This window comes from Puntigrus tetrazona, chromosome 12 (genome assembly GCF_018831695.1).
Source record: "Puntigrus tetrazona isolate hp1 chromosome 12, ASM1883169v1, whole genome shotgun sequence".
NCBI lineage: Eukaryota > Metazoa > Chordata > Actinopteri > Cypriniformes > Cyprinidae > Puntigrus > Puntigrus tetrazona.
In genome coordinates this window covers 15,432,981-15,455,160 of record NC_056710.1, presented here as the reverse complement: position 1 = coordinate 15,455,160, position 22,180 = coordinate 15,432,981, and the positions used below count along the sequence as shown (strand labels likewise).

Here is a 22,180-nt window from a genome sequence, read left to right as displayed (position 1 = left end):
AGGATTAATTGAGAGGAGAATAAATACCCTGAGGCATTTACAGAGCACAAAAATAACGGCTTTAACAAGTTATGAAAGTCACGGTCTGATTTATAATGAAATGTCATATCTTACAGAAAACAGGCAAAGAAAACATAAACTGGACCTTCTAGGTGATTTTCCCTATTGTTTGTAATTTTATTAAACGGATCACACTGTAACTCAAACTATCAGTGTATTTATTCATATTTTAAGAGTTGGCTACTGATAGCCCTAAGATACAGAAAGAGGCTGTTCCAAACCTAGTGAGCTGCCTTGCTGTCTTTTGCCTTCTAAGGCAGCATCCTAACTAAAATGGATCAGGTGCTGCCTTCAAGTACGTTTAAGAAGCTCATACCTCTAAGTCGCTCATTCGTTATGAGGACAGGTCAAAATGGAAACAAATCAAATCTAATCTAAATCTAATCAAATAAAGAGTTTTATATTTTGGACACAAACATAATGGTATCTTAATTCAAAATGAAAGTTCTGTTTTTTAATAGCACTCATTTAAAGTGTTACTAAATGTGTTAACCCTTAAAAATTGTGAACCATGAAAGCTGTGTGATTAACTTCACAGACTTGCTTTGTGATAACTAAACTCTATAGATTCTAAATATTAAATTATCAATACTAAAAATCATTGTTTCCTGAACGTTTTAAATTGACGTCCTTTCCAACACCACAACTCAGCACCTCGTATATCATTCAAGAAGTTCAATAGACACATGTTGCTAAGCTAACAACAAATACATAGCAATGATTATTGGGTAAAATAAACTATTAGGTATCAGAAATTATATTTACATTTCAACCTTTGTCTTGCTTTGCCCACAATCACAGGTTCATGTGCTGAGCATGTGCATTGAAACATATATTATGCAAATTTAGTGAATTGAACTACTTTTGAGGCCTTTAAGAAAAGATAAGCAGAATCCAAAACATCTTACAGTTAATAAATTCGAAATGAAATCAGTACTCAGTGACTCACACAACAAGTCATTGGGAACTGAAGGAACGTTTTATGGATATTGGTTAGGACTGCAACCAGGCATTGGAGCATTGCACACCGCAAACAGAACGCCACTACGTCAGCCCCCTTATAAAACCAACTCTGAAACAGGAACGAAAAAGCACTGCATAAACTATGGAACAGCCAAATGACAATGGAACACTAAAAACTATTAGCAGACAACGTGTGCATTGTGGCTTGCTGCTACTGCATTTGGATTGATTACTTAAACAAAACATTTTGTTTTGTTCAATTAAATATAGCGATTAATAATGTTCAAGAAAAAAAAAACACTGGCTGATTTTTAAGGTTACAGGACAAAAACAGAACTGACATACTATGTTTTCTGCCATGTACCATGGGCTTGGTTTGCACTAAGGATTAGCTTTTATATACTGTAATAAAGCAGGTTTTACAAAGAAAAGAACAGCATTGTTGACTCGCCTATTCAGACTGTAAAAAAATCCATACAATTCACTTGATTTCAAATAAGCAAGCTGATGACCAGGACTCAGTATTATGTGCGCATGAAAGTGAATCACAAATAAGGTCCTTAACTAATTTATAAGACTGTGTGTGTGCATGTGTGTCTGTGTTTAACGTGCATCCAGGGTATGACAGAGAAGGAGGTGTTTGTCGTGAGCAGATAAGGTAGGTCTATTTACACAGTAAGCACGTAAACAGGTTTGGCTCCACTTTTATCGAGCACTGATTAAGCTCTTCATGAAGCAAATTACAGCCTGGAGAATGAAGCCTACGAGCAACAATGTTTAATTATATCTGACTCATCAAGGACATCAATGAGGCACTCAATGACTAGTATTCATCTTCAGCTCTCTGACCAGCACTCATTGGGTTCCTCAATCGAATGAGAGGCATTAATAGGTTCATTTCAAAGGAGGCGGAAGCTCTTTTATTATTCTCTTCTCCTACTTCAATAGCTGCCGAATGTAATTACTGAGTTGAAGCTAAAACGTCTAAAAAAAATGACTTTGGTAATTTTATTTCAAATGTGCCATCACTCCACCAGCAACAGTAGTCATTTCATTCAAAACTTCAATACCGTCTTTTGTGCCTTTCCTCTCTAGATTCACTCATGTTTCATTTTTATATGGCACCTCAAACATCTTATCAATAGTACATTAAAACGAGACTTAATTTTCATTTGACTCATAATTTATAGTGTAAAAATCACAGAAATGGATGTGCTTGGATGCACATCCAGCGAAATTATCTAGCCGTGAGGCTTCACAGGGAAGAAAACAGATGCTTTCCTAATCATACAGTCCAGCTATTCCCTCAAAACATAGAACTTTAACAAGCATCTCAAAAGCAAACAGGCCCTTGTGATTAAAAATGTGCCATCTAACTGATATCCTTATGTCAGAATGACAGCATATATCAACTTCATCTGCACACCTTCGTCTTTTCTCTCTAAAACATATCTGATGTGCATAACACGAACAAAATAAATACATCAAGAAAATCTTCCCACACACCTTGGCAGAATTTCACAGAATGCACGCTGACAACACCCCGAATGCCCACAGCAAAACAATTACAGGCTGTACAAGACATGTTTCAGAACAAAGAAACATCAACAGGTTTGTTTGTGCTTTGTGTTACATTAAGGTCTGTTGTAACAGAGATTGACCAATAATCGGTTTTGGACTATATAATGTAACCGATATCGAACCGATAGCAGTTCTTTTACATTGGGCATTAAATGATCCTTCTCTGAGTAAGACCACCGACGATGGCATTTACAGGATAAAATAGCTTATTTAATGTAATAATTTTGGTAAATAAGCTGCCATTTCTAACAGCATTCATTCTCAGGTAAAAATATGAAGCTTAATAATCAGCATTAGCGTAAAACGACAATGAAAATTTGATAATGTTTAGATAACTAAACAGTAATAATTATATTATCAAATTTATATATATGTTTTGTATTCTACTCATTACTGTCGGTTATGTTTATAATTTATCGGGCACTTAAATAGCTCTAAAAATTGTTATTGGTCAAATAAATCTTGTCAATCTCTGCTACAAATAAATAAATAGCACCATTCGACTTCCTATATGTGCTACAGCCTTTTTGTTTCAGTTGTTAAGTTATAAAAGCTTAACACAAACTAAAAATAACCGACATTTAAAGGGCTATTTGAATATTTTGACAGGTCTCCCCCCCTATCTATTGTACAGGCTATAATTGGTCTCAAGGAAACAGTAGCGTAAACATTACAACTTTGCAAACAATAGCAGTGATTTGTCTTCAATCTGCAAACAAGTACATACCCAGTTGTTCTCCCAACATGTCACGCAACACGCTATTTCTCGCGCATCGCTCCAGGCTGAAGGCATGAGATGTTCCTGCGTCTGCCGGACTGCCACATTGCAACTGAAGTCAACGCCAAACCAGTGTATGCGTGCATGTGTGTTTCCAGAGAAAGCGAGCGGCTCTGGACTTCGCGCATGCAATACAGCACTCATCACGCATCCCCTTACCTTTGTAGAAGCCCACTTTGAGAGCGGTCGCGAATATCCGAATCAATTGAGCGCCACAGAGAGAACTTTGATGTCTCGTGAGCGCATCCTGCGCCGCTCGCGCTGCTCCGCCATCTTCAGCCCGCGCCGAATGAGCGCGAGCAGCTGACGGGCGCGCGGGGAGGTTCTTCAAAACAGCTCAAAGTTCTGAGCTCCTCCATCCATGCACTACACCCCTGTCATGGTGTGCTCGCTACCAGCTGTTTTTACACAATGACTAGGTCATTTTTGAATGAAACGCTCTTTTTGATGAATGCCGTGTTCAGGTGATAGTCTACATTAAAAACAAACAAATAAATGTTATTGTTTACATATTGATAACGATTAGTGTAGCCTAATATTATGAAATTGATGTAGGCTACTTATAATATAGATTTTTCCCCCATCAGAGGCTGCATAGAGCATTACCACAAGCAAACTAATCACCTGAAAATCATGGTTCAAAGCTGTAATAACTAAATAAAAATGTGCAAATTAAATGCATAAATACAATTTAAAAACGTAGGTACTCGATTTTTGTAGAAAAATGACCATTTTAGGCTAAGCTAGCGACAGCTCATTATTACTCATTTTTATTTAATAATTTGTATTAATAGGAGGATCATAGACACAGTTTATAAATCAAACATACTATTATTAAGATGTATTTTACTTCAAGTTCTTTTGTGCAACACAGAAAAATGAGTGAAGAACTAAATGGCTATACAACCCTAATTTACCCTGGTAGTAATAGTTTAATAATTTGAATTACAGTACAAACCAAAGGTTAAAACTAATGGACTCATACAGCTTGATGGCAAATATTATTTTATATATTTTATAATTGTATATTTTTTGTAAAAAAAATAAATAAAATTTTTGCAGCACAAAACAGTTCAATGACATGTCTTATTATAATCTAATTCCACATTCAAATTTATCAAACATTTTAAAAAATGTATTTCTAATATTATGCAAATAATAAAACCACATGAAACAATAGGTTGCCACAAGAAGAGGTCACTTTATTTTGGCACTTGTCACACATGAAAATATTCAAAGCTTTTTTTTTTTTAAATACAGAAAATCAAAGACTCGGTAATGATTGAGAACATCAACATACAAACAGATGCTTGCATGACATGCAACAGACATCAACCCTGTCCCCTGCGTCGGGACTGGGAGATGAGCTCCTTATCACGGCCCTTGATGAAGAGTCCCAAAGCTCTGATGCAGTGATTGGCCACTTTAAACAGTCTTCTGAGAGGCCAGTGTAGTTTGCTTTTAAAATGGCTTTTGAAGATCTAAGCAGGCACCATCCAAAACACTGAAAGAAGTTAGTCTTTAGAGAGGAGGAGCACTCAGTACAGTCCAGTTTGCATTTAATACATCTCCAGAATGTACCTATAAGACCTACTAAGCAAAAAAAAAAGCAAAAACAAAGAGATATAAACCAAACAGTTCTTTTTTTTCTTCATAATCCTAGGCCTAATGGTTTTATAACAATATAATGCAGAAGTATGCAGGCCCACTGGAAGGCATGGCTCCACTTACATTAAGAATATATGAATAATATATGCCTGTTAACTGATTTAGGTGGCAATACCAGATTATGATAAGAATTTGTAAGACAATATGCATTAATTATGAATCAGGCTGAATATAACTTTTCAATGTTAAGAACTGGCTTTTATTTTAGGTTTTGCTGCAAGTTTTCTGCTTATTTGTGGCATCGATAGAGCAACATTTTAGCCAATGAGAGATATCAATGAGAGTTTTGAAATGTCATAATACTTTCGCCCCATATTTTACACAACTACAAATAATTCAAGTCCGAATGTCGAATGTATTTGAAGCACTTGGCTTTTACACTCTCTGCTATGCATCGTCATCGTCATCATTTGTGATGTCACATCCTATTTACATTTGTCTGTTGCCCCTCCAATTGTAAAGAGCCCTTGTTACTTACATTTTCCTCTGCCTCTGCAGGTGAAATACAAAAATCTACCATTATTGAATGAACATCGCTGAAATTCAGTTTAGAAATTCTAATGAAGAAACAGTCAGAAGGGGTTCAAAATATGAAACAGACTAAAGAATCTTTCTAGATAAGAACAGAACTGAACTGAACTGAGTATAAAAAACAAAACAAAACACAATATCGCCACCCACTGGATGAAAACACGCAGTTCACGGAACAAAGTACAGGAACAGTTAAGAGATGCTACAAAATAAAATCTCATTAAGCTGACTGTCAAACAAAATATAGTCACTGTCCCATACTTGTTCTTTCTATGCATTAGAAATGAGAAACTCCTCGATTTTACCCTTTGCACGGACGAAACCCATTATCAGTTGTTATACTGCATTTACATGAAGACACACATTGTATTGTAAATCACCATGACAAATAAGAGAAAAGTCACATTAGATTATTCACTATTATGAATTTAAAATGCCATTTATGCCCTAAAACGTCTACTAAGACTGAGACAAAACAAAACAACGTATTGAGTCGTTTATCTTTAAGATCTGTATGCATCAGTACTGACACAGAGCGTACATGGTAAACCAATGGATTAAATATCATGATTTACTGTACATGATTAAAAATCAAACCTCCTAACCTCATTAGATGTATGACACATATAGAAGACACATGGCTTTAGAGATCACTTCGACTGTCGCTATCTAAAAAACCTACGCAATTCATTTTACTTGTCTAATCCACGACACTGAAAATGTTTCCTTGAAGATTAGAGGTGCAGTTCAAGCCTTCTGTTAAATAAAGAGAGTAGAGGAATCCATTCTGTCTTCCTGTTTTCCTCCGCCACACAGAATAAGAAATAAACCTGCTTTTGCAGAGCTTATGCTACCATTCTCTACCATGCAGAAGGCCTGGGCAGCTGCATCGAATGGCTTTTAAATACAATACATACATTGACATGCACTGCAGCCTCTGGACGGCACTACAAACATTTTAAATGCACAGTAGAATCACACTCTTTTAAAGGGCCAGTTCACCCGTAAATGAAAATCCTATCATTGTTTATTCATCCTCACGCAAGTGTGGAACTAAATGACGGTAGAACTTTAATTTGGAGGTAAACTGCCCATTTACCATCACACGGGTCATTGTACAGTGTCCTACATGAATGAAACCTTCACAGACTCCGTCTGCGAGTATGGAAAGATGCTAATCTCTAAATGCTAAAGACATAAAATTGAACTGTACAGATAGAATACAGAGGAATTGAGATCCAGAGAGCTTATAGCAGGTGTCAAACACTCAGGATCTTGTTTTTCCCGTCATAGAGTCCTTGTTCTCTGAAGCGTGATGAGGAGGGTGGTTTTCAGAGAAAGTGGTTGGTGCTTCAGTGTTGGAGAGGAGCGGTGCTGTGCGTGACCTGCTCGATCCAGGGCAGGTAACGGCTAACCCGTGAATACACACCTGGGTACGAGGGGTCACCGCAGCCATGACCCCAGGAAATGACCCCTGTCAGTACCCAGCGCCCTGCCTCGCCCTGACACACTAGAGGACCCCCGCTGTCGCCCTGGCAGCTGTCAGCATGCTTTCTGAGGTCAGACGTCATACTGCCGGCGCACAGCATGTCGTGGCTAGTGAAACGCTCACCGTAACGCTTCTTACATTGCCACGAGGGCAGAAGAGGAACCCAGGCCTGAAGAAGAGTGCTGGGATGCTCGGTGTCTGCAAAAAAAAGGGAAAAACAAAAGGTGAAATACCAACTGCGATCCATTTAAAGCTGCTCAAAAAGGATATTTCCATCCCAGTGTTGTTCCAAACCTATATGACTTTCTTATGCGAAACACAAAAGAAGATATAAAAATTGTGAAAGCCTTTCTAACTTTTATAATAACTGATAAAATTATGTCGCGCTTTACATTAGGTGACCTTAACTACTGTAATTACATTTAAATTAATAATTTGGTACAATACACTTATTATGTACATGCATGTTTGTACATTGTACTTTTGTTTTTTAAAAATACCCATATGTAATTACATCTTTAATTAATTTCTGTGATTACATTTATATTTACACTGTTGACACATCCCTTACACCTAAACCATTAAACTTAACCATAGCACCAAACCTGTCCTTAACCAGACCGTATCCCACCTCAATAGCAGCAAAAGTGTTTTGCAATATGACCATTGTATAATATATAGGCCTACAATATAAAGTGTGACCAAAAATGTAATTTGTTTTCTTTTAGAATAACAGAATGAAGGCAGTTGAAAAATGTGTCTTTTATGCTTACCAGGGCTGCATAGATTTGGTCATAAATACAGTAAATTACCTTAATAAAAAAGAGTAATGTTGTAAAATAGTAATAAAAAAAAACACAAACAAGTAAAAAACTGTTATTATATGTATTTAACATATTGTAAAATTAAGGGAAAGCAGCCATTTACTCCAGTCTTTAGTGTCACATGATTGTTCAGAAATCATTTTAATATTCAGATTTGATGCTAAGAGGCATTTCTTGATTCAGGATTTATTTTATCCAGTTTTCTTTGATGAACAGAAACCCAAACGTGCAGCTTAAATTAGAAATAAAAATCTTTTGTAACATTCGATTAATTTAAAGTGTCCTTGCCGGAAAAAAAATATGAACATAACAATATTAACATCTTTTAAAAACACATCTTACTTAGCCTAAACCTTCAAACAGAAGTATATTACAGTTTCCAGAAATATCCAAAAGAAACTTTTTAAATGGGCAATGATAATAAATTCTTCTTGAGCTCCAAATCAGCATATTGCTGAAGAATCACGTGACGCTGGCAACTTGACAAATTCAGCTTTGCATCAAAAAAAAAAAACATTTAAAAATATAATAATGTTTTATTTAAATTAAAAATTATAAATTTAAATTATAATAATATTTCAAAATATTGCTATATTGTTTTTACATTATTTTTGCTATATCAAATAGCAAAAAAGACAAATTTTAAAAAAACACATCGTACAAAAATCGTACAAATTTGAAACATTTAAAAGGTATTTTATATAAATGAACAGCATTACCTGTCATTCCCCAGCCAGTGATGACACACGACGCAGGTCTCTTGCCCCACTTGCTGCCAGGTGCAGGCAGACAGGCAGCGTTAGTATGAGGGTTAAAAGACACACACTTCCCCTCGGAGCCCTTCAGTCGGATCAGAGCCACGTCGTGCTCCCAGCTTTCCGTTCGGTACTTCCTGTGCAATTCTATGCGCTCTGGAGAGAGAACACGTTCAAAATCATCCTGCTCCTTCGTGTGGTAATCCCCGAGCTTCACCACGTACCGTGAAGCATCACTTCCAAACCTGTAGAATCAAGACATTCATTCATATTAGAGACGATGCGCCACCATTTCAATCATTCCTCCGCTAATCTCATTTTAATTGAGTGTTACTTTAGTGTTGATTTACAGGAGCCGTCTCGTGTTAATCGCTATAAATCTGAGCATAACTGCTGCTTCATTACAGAGCAATGATTTGTACACATAAATACATACATTAAATACTATCGTTCAAATGACGTTAAATAACGTTCAGATTTGTTTCTGAAAAAAGTCTCTTACACGGCTTTTTTATATTATTCGGTTAAAAATACAGAAGACAGAAATTAGTAATATTGTGAAATTTCATTTCATATTTTTTCTTGTTTTGAAAACTTCTAGACTTTTTTGTTGGAAAAAGTGCATGAATTTGTGTCAGATGACATAAGATATGTTCACGATTTACAGAGCTTTTAAACTGGCCACTTATTTTGTGCTCTCTGTAATTTAAATGCAATGAAAAATCAGTTATAAATTATTATAGGAGTCGGGTTTGGTAGCTGAGGAGCCTGGGCGTAGCGGCTAACATCACTGATGTCCAGCAGGTGTCTCTCTCACCTTTTGAAGCAGTGCGCTGCGGTGAGCAGCCAGCAGGAGTTTATGAGAGTGGCTCCACACAGAGGCTGATTCCCTTTAGATTGAGATCTGAGCCACAGGGACGCCTGCCAGGGCCAGTCACCCCTGCGGGGTACACATATGTGCACAAACACACATGCATACACATGAATGAGGTGGACAAACAGAAAATCTGATTTTTCTGCAGGGAACAGTACAGTTGTCAACAGTGCATTTCAACAGTCAAAGTATAATAAAATGTACATTTTTTGATACTTAATGATTAATTTTAGCATAGTATTTAGAAACAAATTGCAAAGTAAGCTATTTTCTAGTCTGTGGAGTATTTGTTTTAAGCATTTAAACACTGTTATAGTATTTATTGGCATTTTGAATTAGTTGTTGTTTTATTTTTATACTTTTATTTGATCAGGTTTTCTTTATTTTGTTGTTTTTATTAGTGATTTGTAATTAAAGTTCCTTTTAAATAGTGTTTTGGTACTCCAACTTTTTGTTCTACTTTGTTGAAATTTTTTTTAAATATTTGTATTTCGTAATATTTACGAAAATCCATTTTTTGTACTTTTAGATGTGGTTAATAACAACAACAACATTGATTTTGTTTTAAGATCTATTTAATTGACCAATGTGCACTGTGATTTATTTATTTTTGAGATTTTAAATGAACAAAGACAATAATATTTCAGTCTTTTTACTGCAAAAAGCAAAAATCCGTTAGTTTTCTTAATTTACTAATAAGTTTAAAGTGAAAGTAACTCTTTCACATAACACTATTTGACTTTCAGACATTTGAAATAAATGTAATTGGATTTTTGATGGAACAAGTATGCATGCTCTTCACATTATATGCAATAAACCGAACAGTATCTGAACAAATGTCCACAACATGCGTTCGAGAACTGATTCAACAGCAGTAAAATTTAGATGACTACTCACCTGAGAGATTTATATCCTCCGACAATCCTCTTGCTGCGTCTCTCAGCACCGGCTCTCAAACCGCAGGTGTGTGTGCCCACCACAGCTATGTCAGCCTCTGGCTCCGGCAAATAATCACACACTACACCTGCATCCTGTCCATGCTTACAAGCGTGGCTGTCTTGTCCTTTAGAAGGGCACTCTCCAAGGAACGACTCCTTTCCAGTGCACCTCACGTTGGTCAGATGAATGGTTCCTTTCCCCGCTCCGAAATAACCCATCGGTCGTGCTTTTGACACCCCACTGCCGCAGAGAGCAAAAAAAAAAACATTCAAAGACTTCTGCGTGCATCATGCCAGAGAATTAATAAATCAAGTTCCACAGTGCTGATCATCAGCTATTTCGAGTTAAAATGGCACAAACGGATCCGTACGTGAACCCGAGCTGTCTGCAGACGACGGCAGCGTTAACATCGTTCCAGCCCTGATCACAAACGCTGCCCCACTCTCCGTTAAGAAACACCTCCACCCTGCCCTCTTTTCTACTGTCGCCACCTGCCAGTCGTACCAGAGGCCCTGAAACCACAAGAAAGCAAGCAAAATAGAGAACAGGGCTTAGATTTTGTCACTTCTGAGTACTGTGCGTGTGAATATGAAAAAAGACCAAGATTTAAGAGATTTGGTTTGACTGCAGACTACAATTTATTTTGTTTCGGATGAAAGAAGCACATGCACCTCAGCCTTGCATAATGTATTAGGAAAAGAAGAACTGCTCTGTTACTGGCAGTGTAGCTTAAACCACAACATGACATGATTTTAAGAGTCAGTGAAAAGACTGAACCTCAAAATAACATTTCTATTTTTAGAACGAATAGTAAGCATTTCATAGCATCAAATGAACGAGAAATGAAAAGAGACCTTTTATTATTTATTTATATAGTTAATACACATTCACGATCTTATTATACAAACTCAGTGCACATTACAGAAGAAAAGCTTTCCTTTTCAATTAATCTCTTGAATATCTGTTACTTTATAACCCCTCCTTCCCTTTATTCTCTAATATGTAACACTCAGCTGTTACAATTCAATAACTGAACAACTCCTAATTGATAAAAGTCATGCAATGCATTATATAAGTTAAATATCTTAATTTACACTGAGCTGTCTTTTCACTTTTACTAAAGTTAATTAAATAAATAAATTAATTCATAAAATGTATAAATAAATTAAACGCTTTGCAAGCGGTCTGTTAATTATGCCAAACATATTTACAAAACTAAAACCAAAACAAAACTATTTCATTTTTATATATAAAAACTAGATAGAAATGTGTTAAAAATGGTAAACTAAAGAGAACTAACAAAATGAATAATAAAAACTTATGCAAAACCTTATCATGAAATGCAATAAAAATTTGAAATTGTAGACTATATAATAATAATAATAATAATAATAATAATATGATAATAATAATAATAATAATAATACACACACAATAAATGTGTATACACACACACACACACACACACATAAATTTTGGTCCTTTAGTGCATTACATTACATTTACATCTAAAAACACATAATATATTTTCTTCTTAGCTGTTTAACCAATTTATTTGCTTTTAGATGAAAGTATTCATTATTACTTATTATTATTAAGTGGCAGATGGGCAATTAATTATTATTTTAAAGTATAGCCTACTCATTATTATTATAATCTGTGTATGTGCCTGTGTGGTTTTTTTCTTTCCGTTCAGTGTTCTGGGTTCACACGCATACCAGACCACATAACACAACAAGGAAGAAGCACATTCACGACCGAGTCTTACAGGCAAGTAAAACATCACAAAAAAAAAAAAAAAAAAACCCACAAAGGCAAATTGTGATCATCTAAAATGATACAATATACTTCATTTCCACAGGCATTCATCACCAAAAAGATGAACATTTCCTGCAAAAATGTCTACACGGTGCTACACAGCACGGAGAAGGTGGCCATTGGCACGATCTGTCTGGTGATCGCACCGCTCAGCCTCATGGTCAATGTGCTCGTCCTGTTTGTCATTGCCTCCTCTAGGAACCTGCGGAGACATCCGTCGTACCTGTTCATGGGCAGCTTGGCATTGGCTGACACCATCGCATGCTGCTTTTTCACCATCCACTTCCTGGATTTCCACCTTTCTAAACCGGACAACTCGTTTCTGAAAACAGAGTACCTGCTTGAGCTGGGTGGCGTGACCATGGCGTTCACAGGATCGGTTGGAAGTCTGCTCGTGATGGCAGCTGACCGCTATCACGCCATCTACAAGGCTTCCACCTACAAGGTCCTGCTAACGCGTAAAAGAGCCCTGGTGGGTATTGTGACATTATGGTTCGTGGCTGCCCTCATTTCCTTCCTTCCTCTGATGGGCTGGAGCTGTCAGACTTGTCTATCATGCTCCCATCTGTTTCCGTATGTGGACCGCTACTACCTGGCCTTCTTTGCCAGTCTGGTGTCGATGGTGATCGTCCTCATACTGCTCGCCTATGCTCTGATAGTGTGGTGGGCCCACAAACACGAAGCCAAAATGTCAGCTGAACATCCAGAGCTAGCACGTATGCGTGTGGACATCCATTTGGCAAAGACTTTTGGCGGCGTTATGTTGATTCTGTTAGTGTGTTGGCTGCCTGTGCTCTCCTTCATGATGACAGATGTAGTTACGACAAAGCTTTCAAAACCACAGAAAAGGGCATTCGCCTTCTGCAGTACACTATGTCTGCTGAACTCCGGCATCAACCCATTGCTATACACCCTGCGCTGTCGCGAGCTACGCGTAGAGCTTAAATCACTGGTAGACGGTTTGAGGAGATGCAAAGCTTGTAGTAGCTAATACTAATGTGTGGCAATTAACATCTGGTTAATGAACAGAAGTGTTAGCTCCTCCTAGTGTTGGTTTCTAAACCACAACAGCGTTGTCAATTAATACACAGTCTTTTATTTTCACTTATCATTTCTTAAATTTTGATGAAATATTGTGTAAAATGTAATATAATGTCCACTGTATATTCAGTTTTGTGTACTTTTACATTTAATATGTAAAAATGTTTACATTTTATAGAATAAAAAAGTGACATTGTGAGACATACACAGGTGATTATTGTGGGATATAATATCTCAATAATGACAAATGAAATTATTGCTAAAGATTTTTTTTACAACCATTCACAAGTTTGGAGGTGGTAAGACTTTTAAATGTTTTTGAAAAGTCCAATTTATTTGATTAAAAATACTGTAAAAACAGTATTATTACAATTTAAAATAACAGTTTAAAATGTTCTTTGTTGAAATATTTTAAAATGTATTCAGCCGTTTGATCACATAAACAAGAAACGTTTCTTATTTTTATCAGTGTTGAAAAAATTCTGCTGCTTAATTGTTTTGCTTAACCATGATGCATTTATTTTTCAGGATTTTTGATAAACAGCATTTATTTGACATCTTTTGTTTCTTTAAAAACAACTTTACTGGTTATTTACAAAATTCTACTCATTTATTGTTATGGATGTTTAAAAAAATGTGAAGGTCGTATTGATTTTCACATATGCCGTGTATGTTTATTCATTATTATACAAAATAATTTTTTAAGGTTGAATAAAATCATGAAATTTGACATGCTTTCATCTTTCATTGCTTAGATGAACTTTATAAGATTATAAGCTACTATAACTACACACAGCCTCACGCATCTTGATGAATTTTGGCATTTGAACCTAAGATTTCAAATATACCTATTCAAACAAACTCAAAATGTCACAGACTGGGAGCAAAAAGAGTAGCGGTATTATATGATAATGGAGTTTAGACTGAAATTGTGTTTGTTTGGGTGGAGAAAAAAAAATCATGTTTCTCTAATGTTCCACCATCAAATGTCAAAGGTAGCATTGTGGACGCCGAGGGCAACACAATACTTTATTGTAATTCAAATGGAAGTTTTATCAATAAAAGCAAGTGCTTGGGAAGCTACAATGGCTGTGTTTATTCCTGACCTCTGTCAACAAGTGACATTTAGATCCCCTCTGAATTTCAGAAAGGGTCAAAGCGGTGCGCACACAGAGAAGTCTATCAGCAAAATGTATCTGCGCCTCACACAAAGCCCTGCTCACACACACACTGACGCATGTGTTGGTGTGTGTTGAAGATAACTTACCAGTACTTTCTGGAGCCAGTGGGACCTCGTTGTTTTCTACCCTGTGGCAGCGTATTCCAACATCTTCGCTGTGAGAGCAATCGTGTCGACCCCACACACTATGTTTACACTCCAGCAAAGAGCCCTCGCTCCCTTCACACTCCACATCGTCCAGCAGAATCAGCCCTGCTCCTTCTCCAAACGCGCCAGCGGGGGCGACCTCCGCGCCACCCCTAATTGAGCACACACACACTCATGATAAATTCCCAATAAAATAAAGCCACTTTAAATTCTCCCGCAAAATACTTCATGTATACATATAGATCCCATAGAGACACTTGAACACCCACATCGGGCACTACTATTGTGTAAGGCACTTCTATGTGAATTTAATTACTAAATCCCCACAGCCGGTTGCAAAACAAACCCCTTTTAAGTTCCTAACTTAAGGGGTTTGTAATAACCCGGGTACTAATTTATTGAAAGTTTGCATGAACAAAAACATGGGCCACGTACACACTTTAAGTTTCAGGAGTGACAACCACATTTGTATGCAGGAATGGGTCTCATAAATTAGCATTCAATGCGAATACAGAACAGAAGTTACTCTTGCATTTGTAACTATACCATTATTTCGGTGCCTTGCGGGAGTGAATAATAATTTATTCGTTTGGTATCTGCCATTTTTTGTCTAAAGATTATTTTTGTCTGTCTATTTTAAAATGCCTCTGTTACGGATTTTTGAAGCTGATGTTTCATGCAGCGTGTAAAACATCCTTCAAGTTTTAAATCTGAAAGTGTTTGTGCATATAGTTAGTGCATCTAAAAATATAGTTAGTGTAAAAAAAAGTCAACTCTGAATCATTAAAACGAGTCCCAAGCCGTTTCATGTTGATGTCGAAATTAAACATTAGCATATTGCCGCCCACAAGTTGGTCTGTTCGCGTTGGTCTGAATGGAAATGCAGATTCATTCTGTGCCACTAGGTTCCTCTTTTGAAATGTTAAAAGTTCACAAACACTGCTTTAAATTAAATCGACCAATCACCTGAGGACGGGTCACTTAAATTAATTGTTAAACAAATCTTTTGGGAATCGTTGAATAAATTAGATAAAAATAATGCATATTATAAGAAAAACATATCAACCTGTTGTTTGGGACTCCCAAAACCAAAATATGAACCCATAAAAGGGGCACTTTATATAAACTAATGCAGGTAGATGTGCTGAATTTTGTTTCTGTTCAGGATGCTGCTTTAGAGAACGCTTTTGCAGCGTTGCATGTTGCATATTTCCAAGCAAGTTTAGGCATGTTGTTTGGTCTTAGCTTATAAATCTAGGCACTTTATGTGGTGTTAATTAAAATGGTCTGTTGTGGATATGAGATACGTGTTATAAAATGTAAAACATTTGGTTGTTTAAGTGTTTTTTGTGCTAGTCTTTGTTTGTTTTGTTTTTTTCTGAAGATCTGGCAACCCTGGCACTACAGCAGAGCTGTAAGTGCAGTCATCACTACCTGTATTTTCGGGTGTTAATGCAGCTGACAAATGCGGTTGTCACTCTAATAATTTAGTGAATGGTGTGAATCAAGGCCTAACTATTTATATTTATATGAAAGTGTATCATTCTTCAGTTTTAAGTAATACAGCTACTATATATATATATATATACACATATATACACAACCACTGGCAGGATAAAAGAATAGCACCTGAATCCCAGCTGTCTGCAGACCACCTGTGCATGCTGCTCTGTCCAGCTGTCATCACACACCGTGCCCCAGTCCCCGGAGTGATATACTTCCAGACGACCTTCCCATGGGTTATCACCGTCTACCAGTCTCACCACGCCATCTGAATGCATATACAAACACAAGCTATATACACGCATTTCCTCTCACAGTTTCTCTATCGCCAATGGAAGTAATAACTTAAACATTTTGCAAAAAAAAAAAATCAGTTTGCTGTAAATCATCCCATTTACAGAACTACTTACAAGATAAGTGGACGTGAAATATTGATTTGAGTCAAAATTATTTTTTAATATGAGAACAATGAGACAAAGGAGCGATACATAATGTAGAAAACAGTTTGATAGAAAAAGCTAGTTTTTGGGGGGTAAACTGCACAGAATATTGTTAAAAAGACCAATCGTTATGAGGTATTCTAGAGCACAGAGGCTGTGATGTTTGTATGTGTGTGTCTATCGATGAGACCTGTATAGGGATTGCATGACACCCCAGCGTCTTCCATATGGTCACAGTTGTGTTGTTCCCATCCGCTGTGACGACACTCATCCAGAGAGAGCTCATTGCCTGTGCACTGTACTGCATCCAGTTGGATCGACCCACTGCCCTGCCCAAAATGAGCCCATGACCAGGCTTTAGGGATCCCCCTGGAAACACACAAAGGCATATATACAGTTAAAGTACCCTGCAAAGCGGACTTCTGTCATCTTAAATAAGATTCAAACCCAAAGATACCAAACGTGTTCAGTTCTAAAGGTACTGCAAACAACATAGGGAATAAGGGAAAATCAATAATTCACAGGAAACGAAGAGGGAAATTTTCCCACCAGTCATTGCACATCACCCTGGAACTGCAAGAAACTTAACTAAAATAAAAGCATCAAAATGATTTGAAAATCCAGAATATGTATTGTGTTTAATTAGTTATTTTGTCAAGTGAAGTGATTTACAACTATTTAAGTCTGGGTTACATCATTTCCTATTATTCATCATTTCATCAGTTTTCTGTATTGTAAGATTACATTTTTGATATACCATAAGGTCTATTTAATGGACTAACTAATATGAGCTAGTGATTTGCTGTTATGTTAATAAATACAACTGTTTATTGTTAGTTCAGGTTAGTACAGATCCATTAAATAAAAATAATAGATACAACTTTGATTTTAATAACGTATTAGTAAATGTGAGAATAAATATTACCTAAAATTAATGAATTCTTTAGAAGCGTTCATGTCAACTTGTGTAACTTGTGTAGTTAAAAAAATGGAGCCTTACTGTAAAGTGTAATATAATTTAATATTAAATTTCATTTTGATGTTGAAGATTTAAATCTCAATTTGATGTTTTGACAATTATTTTGAATCTTTAATTAAATATCATTTGTTACAACTGGTGAAATGCTGTATACACAAAAAAATGTAGTAGTAAAAATAAAAAAATTAAAAAAAATGTGCACTTTTTTAACTTTTGTTAATTTCGTACTAGCCTACTCGTGAAAAATAAATGTACTAAAAATGTATCTGAAATATTTATTCATGATAAGTACAATACAAATACATTTACATACTCGTGTACTTAATAAAAATATATCTGCAACTTTTGGTATACTAAACTTAAAGCCTGCTAAATTAGAACAACTAATTTTGTATTTAATGCACTTTAGTTGTGCAGAAGTAGTGCTGAAGTCCAACCAAAGATACACTATACTAAGCTTATGAGGAACTATATATCAGGTACACTTTAAATATATTGAATTTCAAGATTAATATTTTAGGCTTAATATTAAAAAATGTGCATACTTTAATATGCATAGTTTAATTATAATTTTTATATCAGTTAGCACCATGCAGTAAATATGTTTGATTTTGATTTGAACTATACTCGGTGTAAAATCAATGCATTTTAAACATTACTTTTTTACTAAGGTACATATGCAAATGAGAAAACCTTTCTCTGGCCATGAAGCTAGCGTTACAGCCCTACTCTTTTTTTCAAGAAACGCAGCTGGGCTTTTTTACAGACCTGAGACAGTCAGAACCTTAATTCAACATCTTATCAGAAAGACGGTGCCTTTTTGCCGAACACTGTTCTCATCGCTGTTCTGGGACATTAGGACCAACACAGAGCTCAGGGTGAGCAGCATCTGCTGGCCTCACTAACACCTCTTCAGCAGAAGCCTTAATCTTAAACTTCCCAGGTGGTCTCCCGTCCAGGTGCTGACCAGCCTTAACCCTACTTAGCTTCAGTAAGAAACCAAGAGGCCCTGAGAAGCAGTATCACACAGATAATGCTTCTTACAACACATTCGGGTTTTGTAAGCTAACATGTTCTAACTATAACCGACAAACACATCATTCAGTTGCTTTAATGCTGCAGTAACTGAAGTCGTGCATATCATCTCTGCAGCAGCGGCGTAAAGCTGCGCTCATGTGCCATCTCATAAGTCTTTATTCTGCTACAACAACGTGATGGAGATGGTGTATGAGAGCAAAAAGTACAACAGCACGAGATAAATAATTCAATCTTCCTCTCATCGAGATAAGAGCACTCAGGGATGAAAATACCTCACAAGAGACAACATGTGCTACTGATTCTTTAAAACCGTGCCTAGGTATTTGCAAAAAGCATTTTAGAAAAGGTAGGAGTTAGCAGTATGATGTATCACTCTGAAACCATCCACTGTATATTTATGACAGGGTGTGTGTGATGAGTATTTGATGTATTAGCTCTACTTTGGACTCACCCCAGGCCGAGCTGCCTGCAGACCACCTCAGCATCCATGTCATCCCACTGATCATCGCAAATGGTCCCCCAGCGCCCATCATGGAAGACCTCAACTCGTCCCTCAAAGTCCTCCTCCCCACCAACCAACCGCAGCGGCGGTCCATTACCTGAGCAGGCAAACCAGGAATCATGACCCAAAGCCACAAACACATCAATAAATGCAATGACACCCAAAATGCTCTGCATGCAGTAGTCTCTCTCACTCTCACTGTCTGTGAAATAATCCTACTGTAACTAGGGGGTTACAGGTCTTTTCTGTAATGCCATAGATGGCATAATAAAAAATAATGCTAGACGCAACTACTCATATAATTGTGCAGTAGTGAGGTAACGAAAAATCAGAAATGTTTTTAGGGTAAAAAAATAAAGAAGGAAAAGTACAGAAAAGAAAAATAGAACCCAGGTTGGTTAATTGATTATACAGAGCAAATTTTTTTTTAAATCTTACCAACCCCCAAATACTTTTAACAGAAGTGTAAGTATAATTATATTTGCATGCAGTTTTGTTCTATGCAATTTATTCTATACAGTGGCTCATCAACTGAAGCAAAATCTAAAATCAGATATATGCACAGTTGGTAATATTTCATAGGTCTATATGATAATAATAATTCATATCAGGAACACATTATATGCAGCCATTTTTTCAGTTCGAGGATTATTATACATCATTTGCTGTCCTGGTAACCCAGCACAGTGCACATCTGTCCGTGTGTCCTCAGATTGTGTCTTCAATAAAGCTCTCAGCAGGCAATCATGAGTTCAGACGCCATTGATTTGCTTTCCAACCTCTTTTCTCGTTTTTTCCCCCTTTGTTCCTTTCTACAAAAGAAAGTATGGCTCCTTTGATTTCACCAAAGAAAGTATAAGCCCCCACTGAAATGTTTCATTAAAATTTCTATTCTCAGTAAGCACCAATTTAATAAGTCAATATGAATGGACAAAGCAGCAGCAATAACGTCAATTCAAAGATAACATAATCATCCTCATGATGTTCCATCACACACCCTGCGGTTTTCTGTCTTAGTATTCATGTAGATCAGACATACTCAAATGATGTCGCTCGAGGGCCACTTTTAGAAAATGCGGGGTTACCAGGGAATAAATAATAATCATTATTTTTCAAAAGGCTTAAATACACAAAAAACAACAATTATAGCAATGTCTAATTATATTTTTCATAAGTATGTCACAACGCCACAAGTCGTGAGATCTTCAAAGTCGTTTTAAGGGCAAAATCTACAGTAGCCCAGTAGCGCACAACACAAAATCGCCAAAACACAACTTTGCCAAACACTAATTTTGTTTTGTCGTGCTAATTTCACTGACTTGTTTCTGTGTGTTGTGCCTTGTTAGTTGTGTTGCGGCTTGTTCCCAGTGTGTCGTGCTAATTTTTGTTTCGCGGCTTGCCTTATTGCACACGACACATCATGAAAAAAACAAGACGCTCACATTATAAGCACTTGTAAACAGCTTTGTTGATTATAATGGGAGCAATCTTAGTTGCGTATTGCGGCGTTCACTTAGAATGCAGACACAGAGGCGGAAACTGAATTCTCGGAACCAGACTTTAAATAACCCCCGATGATCTTCGCATGCTATTTAAAAGCATTTTTTCAGTTTCAGTGCAGCTTTGCGAGGGCATCTAGATGCAGGGGTGTTTATTTCACTTGTCACTTAAAAGGTCATTAGCTTCACTCTCACAGAAAACACACTGACCTTCAGGTGGTGCGCACACCACTCCGGCCTCGTTTCCATGGTTACAGTCGCTCGTAACAAACTTCCTGCTCCTGCACTCCAGCAGGGATTTCTCATCACCACGGCAGCCAAGGCGGGCGTAGTGAAAAAGCCCGGAGCCGGGGCCAAAATATGAGTGCTGGAGAGCCGTGCCAATCTCACTACAATAAACGGAAAGAAATATTAAGAAGTCATCTCCACTGTTCAGAGTCGTGAGGCTTTCTTCCACCCACTTTTAGATGATTTAACAAAGGCTGAATCAAAAATAGATATAGTAAAAATTGAGACACTGTACATTTTAATGAATCACTTAATGAATATTTGCTTCACACTGAGAGGCACAGACACATAAATCAGATCTGATACTCACAGATTGTCAAATAAAGTAAGGATGAATTTTACTACATTACTAATTATTCAAATGATTTTCAAATAAAAACATAATTCAAACATCACCTTGTGTTTCAGTCGAAGCAATATTCACACTCTCTTTAATTAACTGTACTAAATTGATATGTTACACTGACAGCCCTAATTAGAAAAAAACGTACCTCAGCCCAAGCTGTCGGCAAACCACACTGGCATCACGGTCTGTCCAGTGGGCATCACAAACTGACCCCCACTGGCCATTCAGGTAGACCTCCAGTCGGCCACTCTTTAAAGACGAACCTCCTGCTAACCTTACTGCTCCTGAACAAGTGAGAGACAATTACGCATTATTAGTATTATTTATTAAGCTGTTGTTCTTCTCAGTTATTCTTTTTAGCTTGCTGATATGTAATTTCTAGGGAGTTCAGGGTGGTTGATTACAACACTCATTTACCGCCAGCATTCTCATCCCCTCACTATTTTCTAAATTAAAGCATTTTTCAGAAAAGACAAGGCCAGTTTATTCTTTACAGGAAGAATGTTGTGAGATTTAAACATTTTTATTTAACCAAAAAATAACAATAGCATTGTTCCTTCAGTTTTCATATATAATTTTATTAGCGCTGTCAGACGATTTAATCACAAACAGAATAAAAGTGACACACACACACATACAGTATATATTTACATATTTACATCTTTTATATTCTATAATTTATATTATAAATAAATATATTTAAAATAAATAAATTTATATAAAACATGTTTTTTTCTGAAATATATACAGGCCTGTGTGTGCATTTATATATACATAATAAATATACACAGCATACAAAACCTTTTATTTTGGATGAAATTAATCGCAATGACAGCACTAAATGTTATCTTTATGAGAACTGAATTTAAACATGGAAATCAACAGTACATCTTCTTTACAGAGATGTACCATGCAGTTTTTAAGTGATACAATTATT

General features: G+C 36.5%; 3 protein-coding genes across 3 annotated transcripts in view; 1 reads left to right on the top strand and 2 right to left on the bottom strand.

Moving 5' to 3' along the window:
• LOC122355686 (bifunctional heparan sulfate N-deacetylase/N-sulfotransferase 2-like) overlaps nt 1-3,524 on the bottom strand; it is a 60,360-nt gene extending 56,836 nt beyond the window's left edge. The window contains 1 exon segment of the mRNA XM_043254224.1: nt 3,332-3,524. The gene's annotated coding sequence lies outside the window, so the exon portion shown is untranslated.
• Nucleotides 3,525-4,563: 1,039 nt separating this feature from the next.
• The window catches only part of si:ch73-127m5.1 (neurotrypsin), a 29,946-nt gene continuing 12,329 nt past the window's right edge, over nt 4,564-22,180 (bottom strand). The window contains exons 4-14 of the mRNA XM_043254268.1: nt 21,389-21,527; nt 20,820-20,998; nt 19,060-19,207; nt 16,782-16,960; nt 16,278-16,419; nt 14,589-14,800; nt 10,833-10,974; nt 10,421-10,702; nt 9,467-9,589; nt 8,614-8,894; nt 4,564-7,268 (exon numbers count right to left, since the gene is read on the bottom strand). Coding sequence (XP_043110203.1) covers nt 6,934-7,268; nt 8,614-8,894; nt 9,467-9,589; nt 10,421-10,702; nt 10,833-10,974; nt 14,589-14,800; nt 16,278-16,419; nt 16,782-16,960; nt 19,060-19,207; nt 20,820-20,998; nt 21,389-21,527 — 2,162 coding nt within the window. The 3' untranslated portion in view covers nt 4,564-6,933. The remainder of the gene's footprint in view (nt 7,269-8,613; nt 8,895-9,466; nt 9,590-10,420; nt 10,703-10,832; nt 10,975-14,588; nt 14,801-16,277; nt 16,420-16,781; nt 16,961-19,059; nt 19,208-20,819; nt 20,999-21,388; nt 21,528-22,180) is intronic.
• LOC122355717 (cannabinoid receptor 2) lies at nt 12,027-14,398 on the top strand. The gene is made up of 2 exons (XM_043254269.1): nt 12,027-12,232; nt 12,324-14,398. The coding sequence occupies exon 2, from the start codon at nt 12,342-12,344 to the stop codon at nt 13,269-13,271; it is 930 nt and encodes a 309-aa protein (XP_043110204.1). The 5' UTR covers nt 12,027-12,232; nt 12,324-12,341; the 3' UTR covers nt 13,272-14,398.